This window comes from Pteropus vampyrus, unplaced genomic scaffold (genome assembly GCF_000151845.1).
Source record: "Pteropus vampyrus isolate Shadow unplaced genomic scaffold, Pvam_2.0 Scaffold152, whole genome shotgun sequence".
Lineage (NCBI taxonomy): Eukaryota > Metazoa > Chordata > Mammalia > Chiroptera > Pteropodidae > Pteropus > Pteropus vampyrus.
Genome location: NW_011888933.1, coordinates 1,183,716 through 1,202,621, shown reverse-complemented (window position 1 = coordinate 1,202,621; position 18,906 = coordinate 1,183,716). Strand labels below are relative to the sequence as shown.

At 38.0% G+C, this 18,906-nt stretch overlaps 1 protein-coding gene across 1 annotated transcript in view; it reads right to left on the bottom strand.

Moving 5' to 3' along the window:
* Positions 1–6,313, bottom strand: part of CUNH2orf80 (chromosome unknown C2orf80 homolog) — a 14,415-nt gene extending 8,102 nt beyond the window's left edge. The window contains exons 1-5 of the mRNA XM_011369701.1: positions 6,273–6,313; positions 4,527–4,608; positions 2,760–2,842; positions 1,366–1,453; positions 897–968 (exon numbers count right to left, since the gene is read on the bottom strand). Coding sequence (XP_011368003.1) covers positions 897–968; positions 1,366–1,453; positions 2,760–2,842; positions 4,527–4,608; positions 6,273–6,313 — 366 coding nt within the window. The remainder of the gene's footprint in view (positions 1–896; positions 969–1,365; positions 1,454–2,759; positions 2,843–4,526; positions 4,609–6,272) is intronic.
* Positions 6,314–18,906: the final 12,593 nt, after the last annotated feature.

The window sequence follows — 18,906 nt, the reverse complement described above, 5'->3', positions numbered from 1 at the left end:
CGATAGCCTTAGCCCTGTACCTGCCCTGGCCTCCCTTCCAAATCCAGTGAGGGCATCGAAAGCAACAGAAGGCCTGGGTCAGCAGAAGGCCTGGGTGTGAAGGGTGCATCCTGCCTTCTTCCTTCCCTAACTCCCTCCTGTTCCACATCCATTTTCCCTTTCCTGTTCCCTCTCCTAGAGGTATCTAAAGGTAAGCAAATCAGTAGTTCACCTCCAAATAGAAGCCCATACTTAAATGTTTACTAAATATTCATACATTTATAAATAGGGAAAACTGAAGTGGCCATAAAGATCATTCGGAATACTCCATTTTTAAAAAAAGGTTAGTATATGGAAGCCCAAAGAGGGAAGGAACCTAGGGCTCCACAGTGTTAGAGTCGGAACGCAGACCCAGGTGTCTGAACTCCCCCATCATTACTGCTTCTACTGCAGCAATTTCAAAGGAGTCATGGGAAGCAGAAATGTGGCAACAGTAAAGTACATCATTTACCATGAGAATGAAACTTGCAGATCTTGTCCCTGTCCTAGATGTTATGGTACATTGGACAAGAGGTACACTTGGACTTCCCAGGTCTTCATTACAAAAAGTGTAAGTGAGAAATTCTGTTAATCAGAAACAGAGGCAGAGTCTAGACCCCAAGCCTGGTGCTCTATTTGCAGCCTCTACTCAGCCTCACAAAAAAATACTTTTGTTATTATAAATAAGTCCTCTACCTGAGGAAAGCATTGTATATGCATTTATTACCCAAGTAAGAGAAGACTACATCTGGTTTTGTACTTTTTGATTTAAAATTGTTATTTCGTGCTTGAAAAGACAACATTACAAATGTATCAAATAAAGAAATTCTCTCTAGAAGTTCCTAATATATATATTGATAGTCTCAGGTCACCCCTACCTTGGTAGTACAAGAATTGGCAGAAGAATCAGCCCCATAAATTTTAAAGACTTCCTCAATTGGGATGCTGTTCTGTTAAACAACGACAACAACAAAAATGTGTTATCATATCATGGTTTTTCTTTTATTACAAAATAAAACTGTTACAGCTCCAGTATGTCTTGCACTGTACCTGGGTGGCATGACCACTAAATAAATAACTTCTGAATAAATGGATAAATCAGAATATCCAGATTTCAATTATTAAAATGTTTCATTCTGGTTTTTATGCCCCTTAAATAAATATTTCCATATTACAATATAGAAGCCGAAATCTTTTTATTCTAACTTAAAAAATGAAACATTTAATATTAATAATCCTAAAGATTTATAAAGAGTGGTTGAAAAAGAAAATTAATATGCATTAATATTACATTGTGCATAGTAAATATAAAATCTCTATGTATGCAAATACAATTTTTTTCCTTACCATTAAGATTCCAGCATAAGATGATAAAATCATTGCTTCTCTTTCTCTATGGTTTGGATATGTGAGTCTGCCACGAAATGGCCTTTTCCTAAGGGGGAATATGAATAAATAAGAATGGAGGTTTTATTCCTGTTTGTGATACTTGCTGAGGTTGTGATAATAATCCATAAATAATCTCCAATGGCTGTGTGCTATGCACTTGTTTACGAAATCGATATGATTAATTTGCCACCAGCAAAGTACACACTTTGAATTTTGAATCTTCCAGCAATGATGATGAATTTGCCCTCATCTATCCAGGTTTTTGCAGATATCAAACAATGTCAGACTAGTCGCTATGGTGACAGTTACGGTTTTGCCAACCAGGATCCTTTTCCTTCTTATGGCAATTTGCTTGGGGGAACTGTCTTCCTCCACCGTAAGCCTATGTGCTTCAAGGGAAGTTGACAACACCCCTGGATTCCAAAGATGGGAAACACGCTGTGGATTAAGCTAGTCAGTGTATTCCATCCCCAACCCTTACTCCTAGAAAAGTCAGGGCAAACAGAGCCATTGAGACACAATTCTGTGATTAAAAAAAAATCCATTCTCCTCTGGACTGAATGTCGCAATAAAGTGGGCTGAAACTAAAGATAGTGTCCATCCAGACAAAATAGTCAAGAGACAGATCCTGATGACACAGATTGAGATTTGAATTAAGCCCTGTCTAAGGCAGACCTACTCATGGACTTCTCAGACACAGAGGCAATAAATCTCTCTTCTCCTTCTTTTTTTTTTGGTGCTTGTCTTTTCAAACCAGATTTTCTGCTTATTGCTACTAAACTCTAACTGATACAACCATCCAGGACCAGGTGTGTGTTCTAAGGCCATGGAACAAAAAAAACAACTGGCTTCTGGAATAAACTATTTAATTCTGGCCTCACTGGTTTCATGTTCTTATAAATTGAGTGAGTCTGCCTGGCCCACATGGAGAAAATGCCAATAATCCTGGAAAGGAAATTATTCTTTCCTTTCAAATAACTCAACTCAGATACATATCTCGTTAAATGTTTAAGAAGTTGTGTTTGAAAGTCTTTATGAAAAGATTGCAGTCTTTACCCACAGGATTGACCATCTTAAAAATCATAGCATGTATGTAATAAAGCACAGTCACATTTCTAAGGCAGAGCATTTTATGCAAGAAAGGATTTCTTCTGATAGAAACCAATTAGTAGAGACGCAACATATGTAGATACATACGTGACTCCCACAAGTTGATAACTGATAGTTGGAGAGGGATAGCTCCCTGTTGTGTTTTCAAATCAGAGTGCCTTCCGGTGGAAGACCCCAGGTAGAACTTCTTCTGTCATTACTCATATTCACAGATTAAAACAAACAAAACTATTTCAACTTACACTTTCTCCCACTCCAGCCAAGTTAAGTCTTCTGGGTGATCCAGCCATTGCAAAGCAACACTGATGGCCAAGTCATAGTGTGCCTGGAAGCAGGAAGCACAGAGAGCAAAGGAACCAGCTTAGACATGGGCTAAAGTGCTCCCTGGGCCCAATGACAATGGCACTGCTAAGCCTATTCTACTATTTCGTCATGTCCACAATGTTGAGGATCATCAGCTCTGTCCAGTAATCTGATGCTCAGACAGAGATCATTAGGGGTCTTTGGGCGTTGGGAGGTAAATGTGTGGACCAAAAAAGAAAGGATAGATTCTTGGAAAGAATACAAACTGGGAATCAGAGAATCTGGGCTCAAATCTAGGTATTGCAAACAATTCACCATATGTCTTCCTGCAGAAGAGGGGTCCTGCCCAGCCCCTCCCTCCTCTACCAACAGTTGATGTTCTCTGGGCCTTGGTTTTCTTAAATTTTAAAATAGAAAAAGGCAAAGATGGAGGAAGAGGGACCCAGAGGAACGATTTTTAATTCTGTGAGTAGAATGACAGAAACGTACCTCCAGGGACACGGGGGAAGTGGTGTGTCCACCTGGGGAATCCCAGGAGGCTTCAGAGAAGAGGCCTCAGTGGAGCTGGGGCTTGAAGGGTGAGGAGAATTGCTGTAGGTAGAGGGGGACCTTCCAGGTGGAAGGGCCAAAAGCAGGGACTGAAGTAAACCTGATCAAGTGATCTGCTAAGAGTCTCATGTACAGTTAAGAAGCTGAAGACCAATTTGAATGTCCATACCTATCCTAGAAAAGGGAAGGTCAGTTTGGTTTTTGTATTTTTAGATGAGTTCTAAGGTTCTAAATAATTCCAACATTCTCTAAACAATGTACTTATTTCTATTTCTTCCAGGGACTGAATCAAATTGAAAAATGAATCAAAAAAGAAAGAGAAAAAGAAAAAGGAAAAAAAGAAAAAAAAAAAGGACTATGATCAATTGTTGAAACTTAATCCAAAGATTGATTGATGCATAGGCCAGCAGAGCTGGCATCGTCTGTTTGCTCATTAAAAATGCAAATTCCAAGCCCTACCCCAGACCTTCTGAATCACAACGGCCTTGTAATAAGACCTCATTAAAGTCTGAGAAGCACTTATCTAATCAGCTTAATTTCTTCATTTAATACAAGCATGGAGAAGCACTTTAGAACACCAAGGCTTATCTGCTTATTCAGCTCCAGGGAAATCAGACAGGGAGAGGGGGAGGGAGAGGGAGAGATCTTTTTTTCCTTATTAGTGCAAGAATAGTAAACAGGTATCATAAAAAAGCTGAGGGTTTACTAATTTCTTTTGAGTTAGATCTTTACACACTTTCTTCCTTAATTTATGCAAAGTTAACTTTTATTATATAACATGAACCTCAGTTTCAGTATGAGCAATACTGAATCTTAAAATACAAAGAATTTTAGGATTATTCAGTTCTTTGGCTTTGTCCATTAATGAAAATTATTAAAAAAGGAAAAAAAGTATTATATTTGAGAACTACATGAGAGCTAATTCTGACCAGAATTTTTTTAACATCTTCTATGTAATATTTACCCTTGCACTCATTTTGCTTTCTGTTTAATGAGTTGGAAAGACCATATGGAAAATGCTCGGATGAGAAGATGACAGAGATGACATTCTGGGGGATCAAGATTAGCCTCGTTTATTATATACATTAGATCCTTGCTCTGTCCCCTTCGTACACATATAACTCAAATGTGACTCACGCCCGCATGCCTTTCTTTACCATATCATCTAGAAAGGTGAGTTGCCTTCTTCCTTTCGGGTCAAATTCATTTTCCCGAAGTCTGATGCCAATATAATCTCCCCTTGAAAGCAAGAGAGCAGGATTGAACCATTGGGAACGATATCGGAGTCTGCAGAAGAGGGGTCCTGCCCAGCCCCTCCCTCCTCTACCAAATACAAGAGCAGTCACGGGTGGTTCTGGCAGCTGAGATCATATTTCATTTTGATTTAAATGGGAATTCTACAGTGCTGCAGGCTTCAAATGTCTAACCATGATTAATTTAAATCACATGTATCTAAAAATTAAACTCACATGGTCAGTGCAGAATGTATAGGAAAACAGGGAGTATGATAAATCCCCACATGCAGAAAAGGTTTTATAAAACTGACAGGACTGAGACCCACTGTTTAAAATAAAGATCTCCTTGTTGCCCGTGTTAAATTAAGGCAAAATGTCCAACGTTGATGAATTCTGGATAGATGCTATTCCATACAGACATATTCTTTTGCCTGAAGGCTTTTACCCATTAGAATGCAAATATCCTTAGGAGGAGTTATGCCTAAAAATATGTTAGTAATTCCACTTTAGTGTATCTCCGTCGGATCCTTTCAGAACGATGACTTTTAATAAGGCGAGGGTAAAATAAAGGCCCTGGGAGGAGAACAGAAAGGTCGCTATTCTGGGAAAGTCAAGAAGAGGGACTGGATGGATGCAGGATACGCACACTTTGGGCAAGTGTGGGGGATAATTTTGTTTCTGGCTCCTAAAAGCTCTTCTGAGTCATTAAGCTTTAATGGACAAAATTCTCAAGTTTTTTCTTTGTAATTCCAAGGTCTTTTATTTAAAGTAACCTAAATGTATTCTTTGGCTATATAATTATATCAGTTTTGAAACTGCAGCTCTATGTGGAGGAATTGACATACTTGATTATGGTTTGTTCTTTATTATGTCGGCCTCCAAACACGTACATGTAAACATGTATGACTTCATACACAGTTTATTCCAGCATCTCTTAAGGACTTGTTAAAGGGTAATTAACCTAGTAGGCTGAGAAAGGACATTTGATGGGGACTATGCTAAGGTCTTTGATGACAAAGGTATTATTGTTGTGACTGTAATACATATGAAATAGAATATAACCTTTTTTTCTTTCTTTTTATACGGTCTCTAATTTTCACCAACCTCTTAACAAAGTATCAAGTAGAAGAAAATCTAGCACAAGAGAATAAAATTTTTCCAAGGGAAAACTTAATATTTACTTTATTTTTTTAAAAAAAATTCAGATGGCAAGAAAAAGAAGATGAATTATTGAGACGATAAGACTGACAATAAAAGAGGCAGAGGCTGCAATTTAAATCCTGGATCCTTAGGTATATTTTTCAGAAATCTCTCCTATATCTTTTATTAGCAGGGCCCTTTCAAAGGCACATCCTGCCCAGCACAGTCTGACAGGCAACGGGCCCAGATCTTAGGTTCTAGAATGGGCATGCCTCAGACGTGCATGCTGCTGGTAGAAACACCCTCCCAAGAGATTCAGCATTTGGCTTTGCACCACATGTGAGACTTCTGTGGCTGGAGACAGAGGTCAGATCATCTTGTTTTGTTTTGTTTTTTTTATAACAAAAAAGGAGGAATAGAATCGTCCTTAGATTTTCAACTTCCTGTCAATATCCAAACCATCTATCACACATGAAATCCACAAAATACTGAGTGAAAGAAATGAAAGTTATTCTCATTCGTACTTACAGGAGCTTTTTCATTTCCTTCTTTAGGAGCCTCCTTTCCATGATTAAAGGTTTATCCAGCTGAGCAGGTATCTGCAGCTTACGCTGTACCTGATATCCTATGTGAAGACCCAGCCTCTCTGAGCCTGTAAGCTACAGCAGCAAATCAGAGAGAATTTGAGTAAGGGATGCTATCACTCCAAATACCAGTCATGGAGTCCTAGGCTCTGGAAGGGATCTGAGCATGTACAGGGCTCAGGTCTCTTATCCAGCAGATTCCAGGTCAGAAAGCTGCTTGGAGACCAGCATACTGTACCTTGAGTTTATCTGATACTTCTTATTTCTTCCAAGGTTTTTCGCCATTTATTTATTCTTGCAATAAACTAGCAAGTAAAACAGACATGGCTTATATAATAGTGGATGGGAATATTTGGGCAGAACCACCCAAACATGGATGGCCTGGGATCTGAATATGTTTAAGTCTGTGTACATTCAACATAGTGACTCCCAGTGAATCTACCCTGGTGCAATGGCTTTGTAATGAAGTTTTCTATAGAAACTATGTACGAATTTCTATGGCCAGGAAATCTTTGAAAGAACATGTGATGATGGCAAATGTGAGGCCATGTCTTCAATTCTCACCCCGGCATTGATCCAGAAATTGGAATTCAGGCGACAGCATCAAAATAGTTCTGAAGTCACAAAAAAGTGACTTTTCCTTGAAGTACCAAAAAAAAAAAAAAAAAAATCACAATTGAATGGGGTGCCCAGGGAGAGGCATAAATGAGATATGAACTATATCTACAATGTTTTATTTCTTAAAAAAGATTTAAAGCAAAGTGTGATGGTTAATTTTATGTATCGACTTGGCTAGGCCACTGTCTCCAGATGTTTGGTCAAACATTATTCTGTATGTTTTTGTGAAGGTGTTTTATGGATATTAACATTTAAATCAGTGACTTGAGTAAAGCAGATTACTCTCCATTATGTGGGTACACCTCATCCGATCAGTTGAAGACCTTAAAAGAACAAAGACTGAACTCTCTCAAGCAAGAAGGAATTCCACCAGCAAACTGACTTGGGATTGCAACTCTTCCCTGACTCACCAGCCTGCCAGCCTACTTCATCAGATTTTGGACTACCCAAGCTCCCACAATCATGTGAGCCAGTTCCTTCAACTAAATCTCTCTATATGTGTATATACACATCCTATTGGTTCTGTTTCTCTGGAGAACCCTGACTCATACACAAATATAAGAAAAATGTTAATATTTTTTGACTCTGGGATTATAGAGTCATAGATGTTTATTATATTACATTCTGTACGTTTGAAATTATACATATGTTTTTAAATCACTTCTTTAAAAGTGATTGGAGAAAACTTGAGAAACTTTTTTTTTTTTTGAAAATGATAGCATATAAACATTAAGCTTCATTTGATTCAGCTCTCCAACAACAAACAGACAAGAGACAGGATGCCAATGATTTAAACGAATTCCTCACCAGACCGACTTAATTATTTTGGACGATTCTTGCTGTGGCTATATCTGCTTTGGATGGGATGTGGAAAAGGTGAAAAGAGAGAAGAAAGTGGGAGCATTCCCCTGGAAATGGATTAACTGTAAATACAGTAATGTGCTCTCTACAGGAGAGCAAATTGCAGTGGAAACTACATGCCAGAGAGGTAGCCTCCTGACGCCAGGGACGGGTACTCCTATGAGAATGTAATGCCTGATGATCTGAGCGCTGGGAAGTGGCTGCAAATACAGATGAAGCTTTGCTTGCTAGCCCGCTGCTCACCTTCTGCTGTGCGGCCCGTTTTCCAACAGGAACAGACCAGTTGGGAACCACTGGCTTAGAGAAGGAACAGCACTAGACCCAAGGAGGCCAGATCCCAGGATATGGTGTTCACTACACCACTAACTGGTGCTGCCAGCCAACCTCTTGGCCATTCTGCATGCCGGTCTCAGATATCATCTAAAATATGATGAGCCTGATTAACGTGATCGAGAGCGCATTTCACCCTAACATTCTACAACTCCACAAAGGCTAGCATGTAGATCATTCTTCTAATTCAATAAGTTGGAAAAACATTTGTTGGTAGAACATTTGTCCTACCTCAATTGTGTGTATTTGGGGTGGGGGTGGGGGTTGCTTGTTTAGCTTTGATGCCTTTTTAAAAAGCAAAAAACTTAGCATTTGTTTTAAGCCATTCTTGTTTTGTAGTTCTGAGGCAGCCCTTTGAATTTCGGATTTAGAAATTATAAGATTTGCATCTCTTGGTTGCTGCGACAGCCTCCTCTTAGACCCACCTTCCCTCCCCACTGCCATTCAATGTGACATAATATGCAAAGGTTTAAATCTTTAAAACATGAGCACCTCCCATCCCAAAACCACTAGACTGGAGGTTCAGAGACCCTGAGAAGCTACCAACTAACTGTGTCACCTTGGACAAGTGAATTTGCCTCTCTGTGTTTTCGTACTCCTTTGTAAAACAAACACTAAATGGTTGGAGAGGTCCTTTCTTCTGTAGAGTTCAGTGACTGACATGCATTGAGTAGCTATGCCTGGTTGAAAGAGGGCCATTTGCAGAGACTCTATTCAGTTTAGGTTTGAGGTCAGCCAGTCACCCTTCTTTTCTGTCCATAGAGCTTTAATGAAAACAAGACTCTGGCTGGAAATACCCACAAAAGAGCTACTGGAAAGATGTCAGGTATCTCAGGCATTAGCTGTTTCATAGAAGCCAACTCTCCCACCCCAAAAGGGACAGCCCCCATATTCTATAGGAATACCATGCCATAAATAATATCTGCACCCTTCCTGCAGGTCCCCCCTCTGCACTCCTACATTGACGATACGGTTCTCTCATACTATGTTCTATTAGGTGCCCAGCTCTTAACAAATTCCCCTTTTAGAATCTCTCACCAACCGGAGACCGATTCCAGTGCTTTTGTTCTCTCCACGCTTCTGGATGCGTGCTTGAGCATCCGCTTGGGCTGGTGCTCACAGACACCAGGAAAACAGATGCTTTTTTGTGGTTGCTAGGGAACAGTGACTGAATGAAAAGGATTTATGTTTTTTAAATACACCCCCATAACCAGAGATAAAGAAAGTCAAATATTTGGGACAGAATTGTGATCCTTACTTGGAGTTCACTTATTTATTTATTTATTTATTTATTTATTTATTTATTTATTTATTTATTTTTCATCTGAGTAGGCTTTGTTTCCCATCTAAATGATTAATCAGAAAGCTGAGAGGCTGTGAGAAGTCCACCTCCCACAGGGTTTTTTTTTTTTTTTTTTTATAGTGCTTGGTTGCAGACCCAGGAGTCAACTGGCTGAGCAAGGATTTCTGAGGAAGCCAGTGAACCTCTGGCTCCTTACACACTTAGGGGGCCCCCAAGCACATAGAGCGATTCTATTTGATGGCTATAGACATGGGGCAGTGGAAATGCTGAAGAGCCATCACCTTGGTGCAAGCCTTCACCAGTCCTCTCACAACTTGCCTCCTCATTGTAAACACGTGCTCTCTTGCTTAAAGCTTGCTGTTGTTTTCCGGTTGCTCTTAGAATGAGATCTAGACTCCTAACCATGGCCTGTGAGTGAGTCTCCCCCATGCTCCTGGACAGAGGTATGTTATTCCCGTGCATCTAGGCCTGGGTGTCTGTTATCAATACCACTTAATCTTCATTTCCACTCCTCCCCACCAACCAAGTCTCTTGGTTACCTGGTATCTCAGGGGTTCTATGAGGGACAGTAAAGCTCTAATTTGGATTTTTATAGATGAGTTGTTCATTCCACATTGAATTTATATTGTACCCAGAAGTTTCCAAGTTTTGTGAGCCTGAAGTTGATACAATTTGAATTTCATACAATTTAAGAAAAAGAATGCAAAATTGTGAATACAAAATTTAATGTTTTTTAGAACCATTAATCACCACAAGTTATAAATTTTAGAGAGCTAAGAAATATCACAAATATTAAAAATATAGGGAAAAAATCGCAATATTATTTTTATTATTAACTGACATACCCTATATTCTTTTTTTCTTACATATTCTTTGATTACTTCTTAATGAGACAAAGCTTTACAATATTTTCTATTAGAGAGATTGGAAAGACAATTTGGTCTTTTCTCTAGTGAGGCCGTTTATAATTTATTTTTAATTATAAACAAAATATTAGAATAAACTAAAGGTTGTTTTTTACTTTACTGGCACCATGTTGGTGATGCCTTGTCTATCATGTTTTCCACAGTTTCCTGCTCAAGAGATGCTCCTTGCCCAAGGGCAATCCCTGAAGAACTTTAGCCTTGACCTTGCTAGATTTATTTGCCCCTGCCTCCCTATCACTCCTGCTTCCCCATCCCTACCCCTCCACTCCAGCTGCTTACCTAAACGTTTTTACTTCCAGGCTGCTTACCTAAACATTTCTTACAGTCATTTTTTCCCAATGAGCATGCAGAATTCTAACTTTGTCAAGCCTTTCCTATTTGTCTCTAAATTCTTTAAATAAAATTAATGTTGCATCTTTAAAATATATTTGCAGACCTGTTCCTTGATTAAGTTTGTAATGATTTAATTCTCATTGTGTTGTCCAGAATACACAAGTTGTCACTCTAAAAGTATGGGCTCTAGTCTCAAACTACCTGGATTTGCAGCCCACCTTTGCTACTTGCCATCTTTGGCAGGTATATTTACCCAGGTGGCCACAACAATTTTCCTGTCCCTTACACTTTTCTTATAAAGGGATACTGACACTACTCTCATTAAGGTAGGGAGGTTGGGTGTTTCTCCCCTTAAATCTGGACAGTCTTGTAATTATTGTAGAAGTGAAACCGTGTGATTCCCAAGACTAGATCTTAAAAGGTATACATGGACTATTGCTCAGCAGTAAAGGGAACGATACTTGCATAGTTGGACGGATCTAAAGGGCATTAGGCATAGTGGGGGGGGGGTGGGAAAAACAATCTCAAAAGGTTACAAACTGTATGATTCCATTTATATAGCATTCTTGAAATGATAAAATGATGGAGGAGAACAGGTGAGTTGTTGCCATGGGGACGGGCATAGGGTGGGGAGGGTGACTTCAACTATAAAGAGACAGCACACGGGTGTCCCTTCATGAAACAGTTTTTGTATGATGATTGTGATGGTGATTATATGCACAGAATATGCATACACACAAATGAGTGCCTGTAAAATCTGATAAGACGTGCAAATGTCAATTTCTGGTATGAAATTGGTGATGGTTATAGAAGTTCTCACCATTGGGAGAAACTGAGTGACAGATTCATGGGACTCTAGTACTATATTAGCAATTTCCTGTTAGTCTATAATTTTAAAAACTTTTTAAAGGCGATACAGCTTTTACCTGCCCTCTTGGGATGCTTGCTTTTGGAGCCCAGCTGTGATGCAATGGAGAAGTTCAGGCCCCATGAAAAGGTCAAGTGTGGTGTTCAGGGTGACAGTGCCACCTGGGGTCCCAGACAACAGAGACACATGAGTGAGGAAATATTCACAAAGACTCTAGCCACAGCCATCATCTGACTACAACTGAATGGGAGACCCCAAGTAAGAATCACTGTCAGAACTGCCTAGCTAAGCCCAGTAAATGTCTTGAACTATGAGAGGAAAAAATAAATAATTGTTGTTTGAAGCCATTAAATGTTAAAATAATGCATTATGCAACAACAGATGACCAGAACACCATCATTGTGGTCTGAGTACCTGTGCTCCACTTTATTTATTTATGGAAAAAAAAAAAAAAGCACCAGCACCACAAGGTTATTGCAAGCATGAAACAAGCAATCAAGTAAAGAATCTAGGGAAGTGCTTGTATGAGGTTAATAGTTATTATTATTGTGTATCTAAACTATAACCAAAGGAAAAAACAAAATATGGAATAGCCCATTTAGCTCTGGGTCAATTCCAAAATGACACTAAATGACTCTCTCCTTCTTAGCTTCAGAGACAGTGTGAGCACTAGAACTTGGCAATAGTGTGGCTTCTATCTTGAGCACTTCCTTAGATGACCTGTGTCCTCTGGTTTGTCTGTGGAATAAATGTACATTCTAAATATAATTGATGGTTTTATTAAGTTATCCCCTCCCCCACAACCCTAGGGGGAGTAACTTCTTTTATATGGATAAAAGCCTGAATGAAAAGTATTTGTGAGTGCTAATCTGCTCCTTGCAGTCAAAGAACATCCTTTAATGGAAAATATCTGTTGCTTGAACAACACTTGAGTTATTTTTAAAGTCTGTTGCGTAATATACAGCATTATAAAAGGCCTTACTTCTCTTTATTTTTTGTTTGAGCACAGAGTGTGCTAAATCAAATCATTGTTCGAGTCTCTTGTTCACTACACTATTTTATTTTTGAGGGAGGGTTAAATAGGCATTTTTTTAAAAAAAATAAATTTGGGGGTAACATTGGCAATAAAATTATATAGGTTTCAGGAGTGCGATTCAACAATATGTCATCTGTATACTGCATTGTATTGACCACCCAAAGTCAAACCTCCTTCTGTCACCATATATTTATTTTTAAAAATTATCCTTTACTTCCTACCTGACTCCTAGTTACTGTCAGTGTCCCTATGGGTCGGGCCAGCAAACTGCTTTTGGAAGGAAGAATCAGCAGAAGGGGAGGAGAATTAATTAGGAGCCTAGGATAAGGAGACCATCTCCGAGGAGTCTCATTTTTCCTTAAGGACTAGTTAGTGCTGGTCAGAAACCAAGGAGGGGCCGTTTCACCCAAAGATGCTGTCCGCAGCTGCCTGGCTGCTGCAATAGAAGCCCCCAGGCAGCATTGGAAAAATACTTAGAACTTCAGACTTTGAAAAATTACAAATCATTAATCTTTAAGTTCCAGTCCTTGCCTTGATCTGCATGTCTTTTTGGAGGTTGCTTTGGAATCTGGATTCACTAAGGCCACTCAGCCCAGTCAACCCTAGACAGAAAGAAACAGAGAAAACTGATGTGTGGGATGGGGGTAGGGGTAGGAATGCCGGGGAAAGCAGAGGTCTAGAGAAACGCGTGAGCGCGCGCGCGCGCGCACACACACACACACACACACACACACACACACACACACACACACACGATGGAACAATTTCTACATAAGCAGTTTGAACTCTGTTTATCTGAATTATCACAAAACAACATTAAATATTAACCCGAGCTCACTGTCTTCCTGCTGCAGCTGTGACAATATTATGATAGCCTATTTCCTGACGCATCTGTGATTAATGGCCTTAATCATTAAGGTTTTTCACATCCAAAGTGGTTTTGAATGCAAATATGCAAATATGCATTTTATCCAGGAGATTCTGGGGAAGATATCATAGAGCTGCCTGAAAACTAGGACAAATATCCTAGCAGTTAGAGAATCAAGAACTCTTGCCTTACAAATGACCCTGGTTTGCAAAGGGCCGCAGCTGACTCTGCTACTTTCCTGACCCCACTCCCGGGAGTTCTTAAAGGAATGACAGCAACAACAAGCCCAGTTTAACTGTTTGAGAGAATCTATCTGTTCATAAGTGGAAGGAAGTTAAAAAATACAAGTTAAATAGTGGACCTCAGAGAAAGCCTCCTACGAGTGAAAATTGCTGGTGCCAGCAAGAAGTGTGAAGTAAATAATACACCTTAAATTGAACCCATTAGTGAATATTTGCAATTAACCATCATCCTCTTTTTAAAATGGTTGTTATTAGCCAATCAAAACTATGTGTAAATTTACTACCTCTGGTGGCTTTTTCCTAACCCCCTTCCATAGTTCACAAACGTTAATATTCATAAGAATTACCTGGAGATTCCTGGAGCTCAGCCTTCAGAATCTGATACACAGGTGGTACCCAGGAATCTGCATTTGAATATCCAATTGGGGGTTTCCAATTATTACTTATTAGTTGACCCTGGGCAAGTCATTTTATTCTCATTAATACTGTAAAGTCAAAGACATGTAAAATAGCTTCTACCAATATAGAAGATTTACTGAATATTGTATGTTAACCCTAAAAACCAAGTTGATAAGATTAAACAAAATAGATAATAGAGCACCAAGCTATATATCATGCATACTAATGTTTATTATAGACATAAAGTATGATATAAATATATATGCAATAAATAAAAATTAATAGTTGTTAAGCTTTTTAGAGGTTGGTAGAAATCTAAACTTTTTATGTAGTAATTAGGGAAAAATGTTTGTGATACCAATAAGATGCTGGATGTTTTCTTAGGACACATCTATTGACATGTTTTTAGGTTGAACAGATCCTAGTAGTAAGAACGGGAAGTCAAAGGTGGTCTCACTACCCTCAAACATTGTTCCAGTCATAGGCCATTCTTACATGTGAATTCAACTATTCTTCAGTGTGTCTGGCTATTTCTCTCCCCACCAGTTTGAATAGATCATCCCTTTGCTTTATTGACTCCATGGTTTCTGATGAGAAATCAGCAGCTAATTTTATTGAGAATTCCTTGTACATGATAAGTAGCTTCTTTCTTGCTGCTTTCAAGATTTTCTCATTATTGGCTTTTGACAGATTCTTCTTAGTGGGGTATGGTAACAACCACTGTAAGATCAGATTACCTCACAGCTCTAGCAGTGGCTTTATAGTTTTTAATCTGTGGCTTTGAACTCAATGAAGTTTATATGAAAGAAGACACATGGTATAGTATTAGCTACCAAAAAGATAAACCCATTGACTTAATTCCCACTACATTAATTATAGGCAAAATAATGGTCTGTTATACCTCAAAGGTGACTGACACTTTATATAATTAAAATAACCATCTGCAAACTATTTCAAGTGTAAAGCTTATGCCTTCTTGACTCTGAGAAGGTATAACACACATCTTTGTTTCTTAGGGGAAACTTTGAAAGCACTTCAAACATAGCTGAGAATCCAAATGGGTTAATGCTTCCTGTACAATATAAATGATGAAATGTGAATACCACTTCTGTATACAAAATCTCTAGGGAGTCCATTGCTGGAGAAAAAGAAAGGTGTATGCTCAAATCACTTCCCAAAATGGAGAATTGAACTAGGAATAAATATGTAAGTAGAAAAATTTCATCCTTTGATGCATCCTAAATCTCTTCCTGTGCTTAGCTGGGAGTTTGAGAAGCAGTCACATTGGGCCTGATACTTTTCCAGTAATTGTTTGAGGAAATGGAATGTGTATCACTGAATCAGGTGAGTTAGTCCCAACTGTGCAAAAGGACAAGGATTAAGGCACTCATTGTATAAATAAAGATGTTGCTTATCTTGCCATAGCTGTAGGACATTTGAAGATTGTATTCACGGAAAATGAGACCCAAATCAACTTCAAATAAATTCTGAAAGGCATTCCCATTATAATAGTAAAGAATTTTACTTAAACACTGTTACAAACCCAATGATTCAAAACTCAAGCCATCTGGCTTTTAGCACTGGTACAATTTGAGTACCTGGTATAGCGTGACTTGTAAGAGAAGTACCGCCATATAAAGTTGTGGGTCTTATAGGACACCGATATCCCCAAAGTGTCAGGATTAGAAGACATACTCAGATCTATTTGTAAATTGTGTTCAAAGATATAAAGAACATCTCGTATAAAGAATTTGATCCAGATGGGAAAACCAGATTAAAAAACTTTGGCTAAGATCTAAGTTATAAGTCTTCATGGAATGGTACAAGGTGTGGTAATTAATTTGCAGGAACCAACATGCAGGTAATCTCAAACTATAAAAAAATAGAAACATGATTGAAAGAAAAATAAACTCATTGAGTAATTCTAGCAAGTGGATTAACTATAACCAGAAAATATGGAAATTTTAAATAAGTGAGAATAGTTCTAGAATATTAGAATAAAAATTCAGTCAAAGTTCAGCTTTCAGTTTCTATCATGTAGTTTAAACATTTCAGAACTGACTTGGGAAATTTGCAGTACCAAAATCTTTCAAGAAATGCCTAAAAAGCTCTTCAACTAGAAAAAAAATCAGTTAAATTAGTAACTTGAAAATGGGAAAATGTGATTTAGTTAGAAAATGTGTTGAAACTTAGTCTCTGAACATATAATGCACAAGGCAGAACAAAGCAAAGAAAATCAGGAAGAGGATAATTCCCATGCAGAAATCAAATGAAAGCTTTAAACCCAAATACTCCTAATAAGAAAGTGTCATGGATTCAGCAAGTGAGAGAAGGAAGGTCTGAAAGCCAACTAAAGATCCTCGAGCATATCTACTTATAATTCTTAATGTACAATCCAGGTGAAATTACAGGGCAGGGCACTTTACAGACTCACTTTCTAGCTTATATTTGAAAAAGTTAAAGACAATATGACTGGAGTTGTGTCACTCTATCAAGGCAAACCAAAAAAGAAGGTAAGCCAGCATCGGAAAGTCTTTGGATTTGATCCAAAAGAATGTGGTCTGAGGAATTTGACACGGGTTTTTTAAAAATATTTTTAACCTTTTATTGTAAAATAAAATGGATCCAGTAAGCCCCACAAAACTAAAAGTAAATATACTCGTCTCTCCACAGGATCAGTAACTAGTGACCCTAGCACCCTAGTACCTTCATTTGCTTCTAACTTTCATCTGTCCTTTAATGCCGGCACTAAATTGTTAAATAAGTCTCCAGTCTCTGGAGATCCATCTCGAAAATGGCGCTCTTCTAATACTTTCTGCTGAGCCACTGCGGGGTCTGATCAGGAAAGGAAGGCAAGGACCGACACATTCTATTGGTAGGAAAAAACAAAACTGAATGTAAAAGGCCCTCCTCAGAGGAAGCCTTGGTTAAGGAAAGTAAGACTTGATACTTGGTAGCCTAATATACAAGACATTATCTTTCTTTACCCAATTAACTGCTTGCAAAAACCTCATGCTAGAACGATGACAGGACCCAGCTTAATGGAATCCCACTGACTAAATATGAGGCAGATTGAGCATCGAAATACATGATAGTGTTAGAGTACAACCCATTGAGTATAGCAAAAATCCATGAATCCATACTGATATGAATCAATAAACAGGGAGATGGGAAAGTTGTTCTTTACAGAACTTAATTATGTAATATATTTATAATGTAAGTAACTATAGAAGGTATGAAAGGTATAAAATCAACAATGGGTGCTAAAACTATGGGTGGTTTTGATGATGAGCAGTATACTTACACAGCATCTCCCCCTACATGTTACTTATGTTTACAAAGGAGAAAATAGTAAATTCACAGTGGAGTAGCAAGGCAACTACCACCTTAACCACATTAGCAAAGTTAACTTCACCAATATTGGGACAACCTATCATCTCACGTCCTTTCTACTTTCCCCACTATTAGACACTGAGGAGGCTGTATCACTTCAGTAGTATCTCTGCTAAAAAGCAAAAAATGCAAAACTTCAATCTAATAGCCAGGAAACATCAGACAAACTCAAATTGAAGAACTTTCTACAAAATAACTAGCCTGTAATGCTTCAAAAATGTCAAGGTCAAGAAAGACATAGAAAAGCTTATGAACTGTTTCAGACAAAAGGAGACTTAAGAGATATGACAACTAAATGCAATGTATGATCCTAGATTGGATCTTGGAGCTGTAATGATGATTGAAGCAGTTGTAATTTGAATAGGGACTATATTGTATCATATCAGTTAAATTTCCTCATTTCGATAATCGTATTGTTTATGTAAGAGAATGTGATTGTTCTTAGGAAATGTACACTGGATTATTTAGGGGTAAAGGGACACAATGTCTTTATTTATTTTTTATTTTTATTTTTTTATTTTTTATTAAGTTTATTGGGGTAACATTGGTTAATACGATTATATAATTTTCAGGTATAATGTCTTTAAATTACTCTGAAATTCGGGGGTGGGGGGGAAAAGCCTGTGTGTGTCTATGGAGAAAGGCAGAGAGAAAATGCTGTAACAAATGGTGCAAAAGTTAAAAATATTAAAATAAAAAGTTACAAACAATGCTACAATATTAGCGAAATTTACTTCTTTCAGTCTGAGATAACATCCAAATTCAGAATTGTTCAAATTTCTTGTTCCAGAAGAATTAACAATTTGGATGCTACATTCTCCCTAATATTAAAATTAGGGACTATGAAATAGAACCTCTAATAGTAGAGGTGATACAAACACAAATTTTTTGTGGTATTTATATAAATATTCAGTCTTCCTTAATATTTTTATATTAGTTTCTAATCTCCTTAATAGGAAGAGATGAGACCCTTAATTTGGGGGAAATTTTTGTTAAATAAATACTCAAATGGAGGATGAGAAATCACTTGTCAGGAACATTTTAGGACTGTTATTTTTTTGTATCAGGCAAGAAAACAGGAGAGCTGTGATTCTAATTGCTAAGATTAAATTTTAAATATTTTTGGTTAAAAATTCCACTTAAGAAAAAGTATTCGCAATTTAGAGAATTTCAAAGTCTAGACCTCTTGGCTTCTCTGCCCCTGGATCCTATTGTCTTTAAGCAGCAGTCATTTTCTGGGTCAACAATTCCGATCCTGGTGCTGTTAAAAAATAAACCATTAGTTTCTGGACCCATTGGTCAACATCTGTTCATTTATGATTATTTTAGAACATTAACTGATTCTTGGCCAAATGCTGAACCTGATATTAGGGTAGGGCTTTGCTGCCACAAAAACTCATC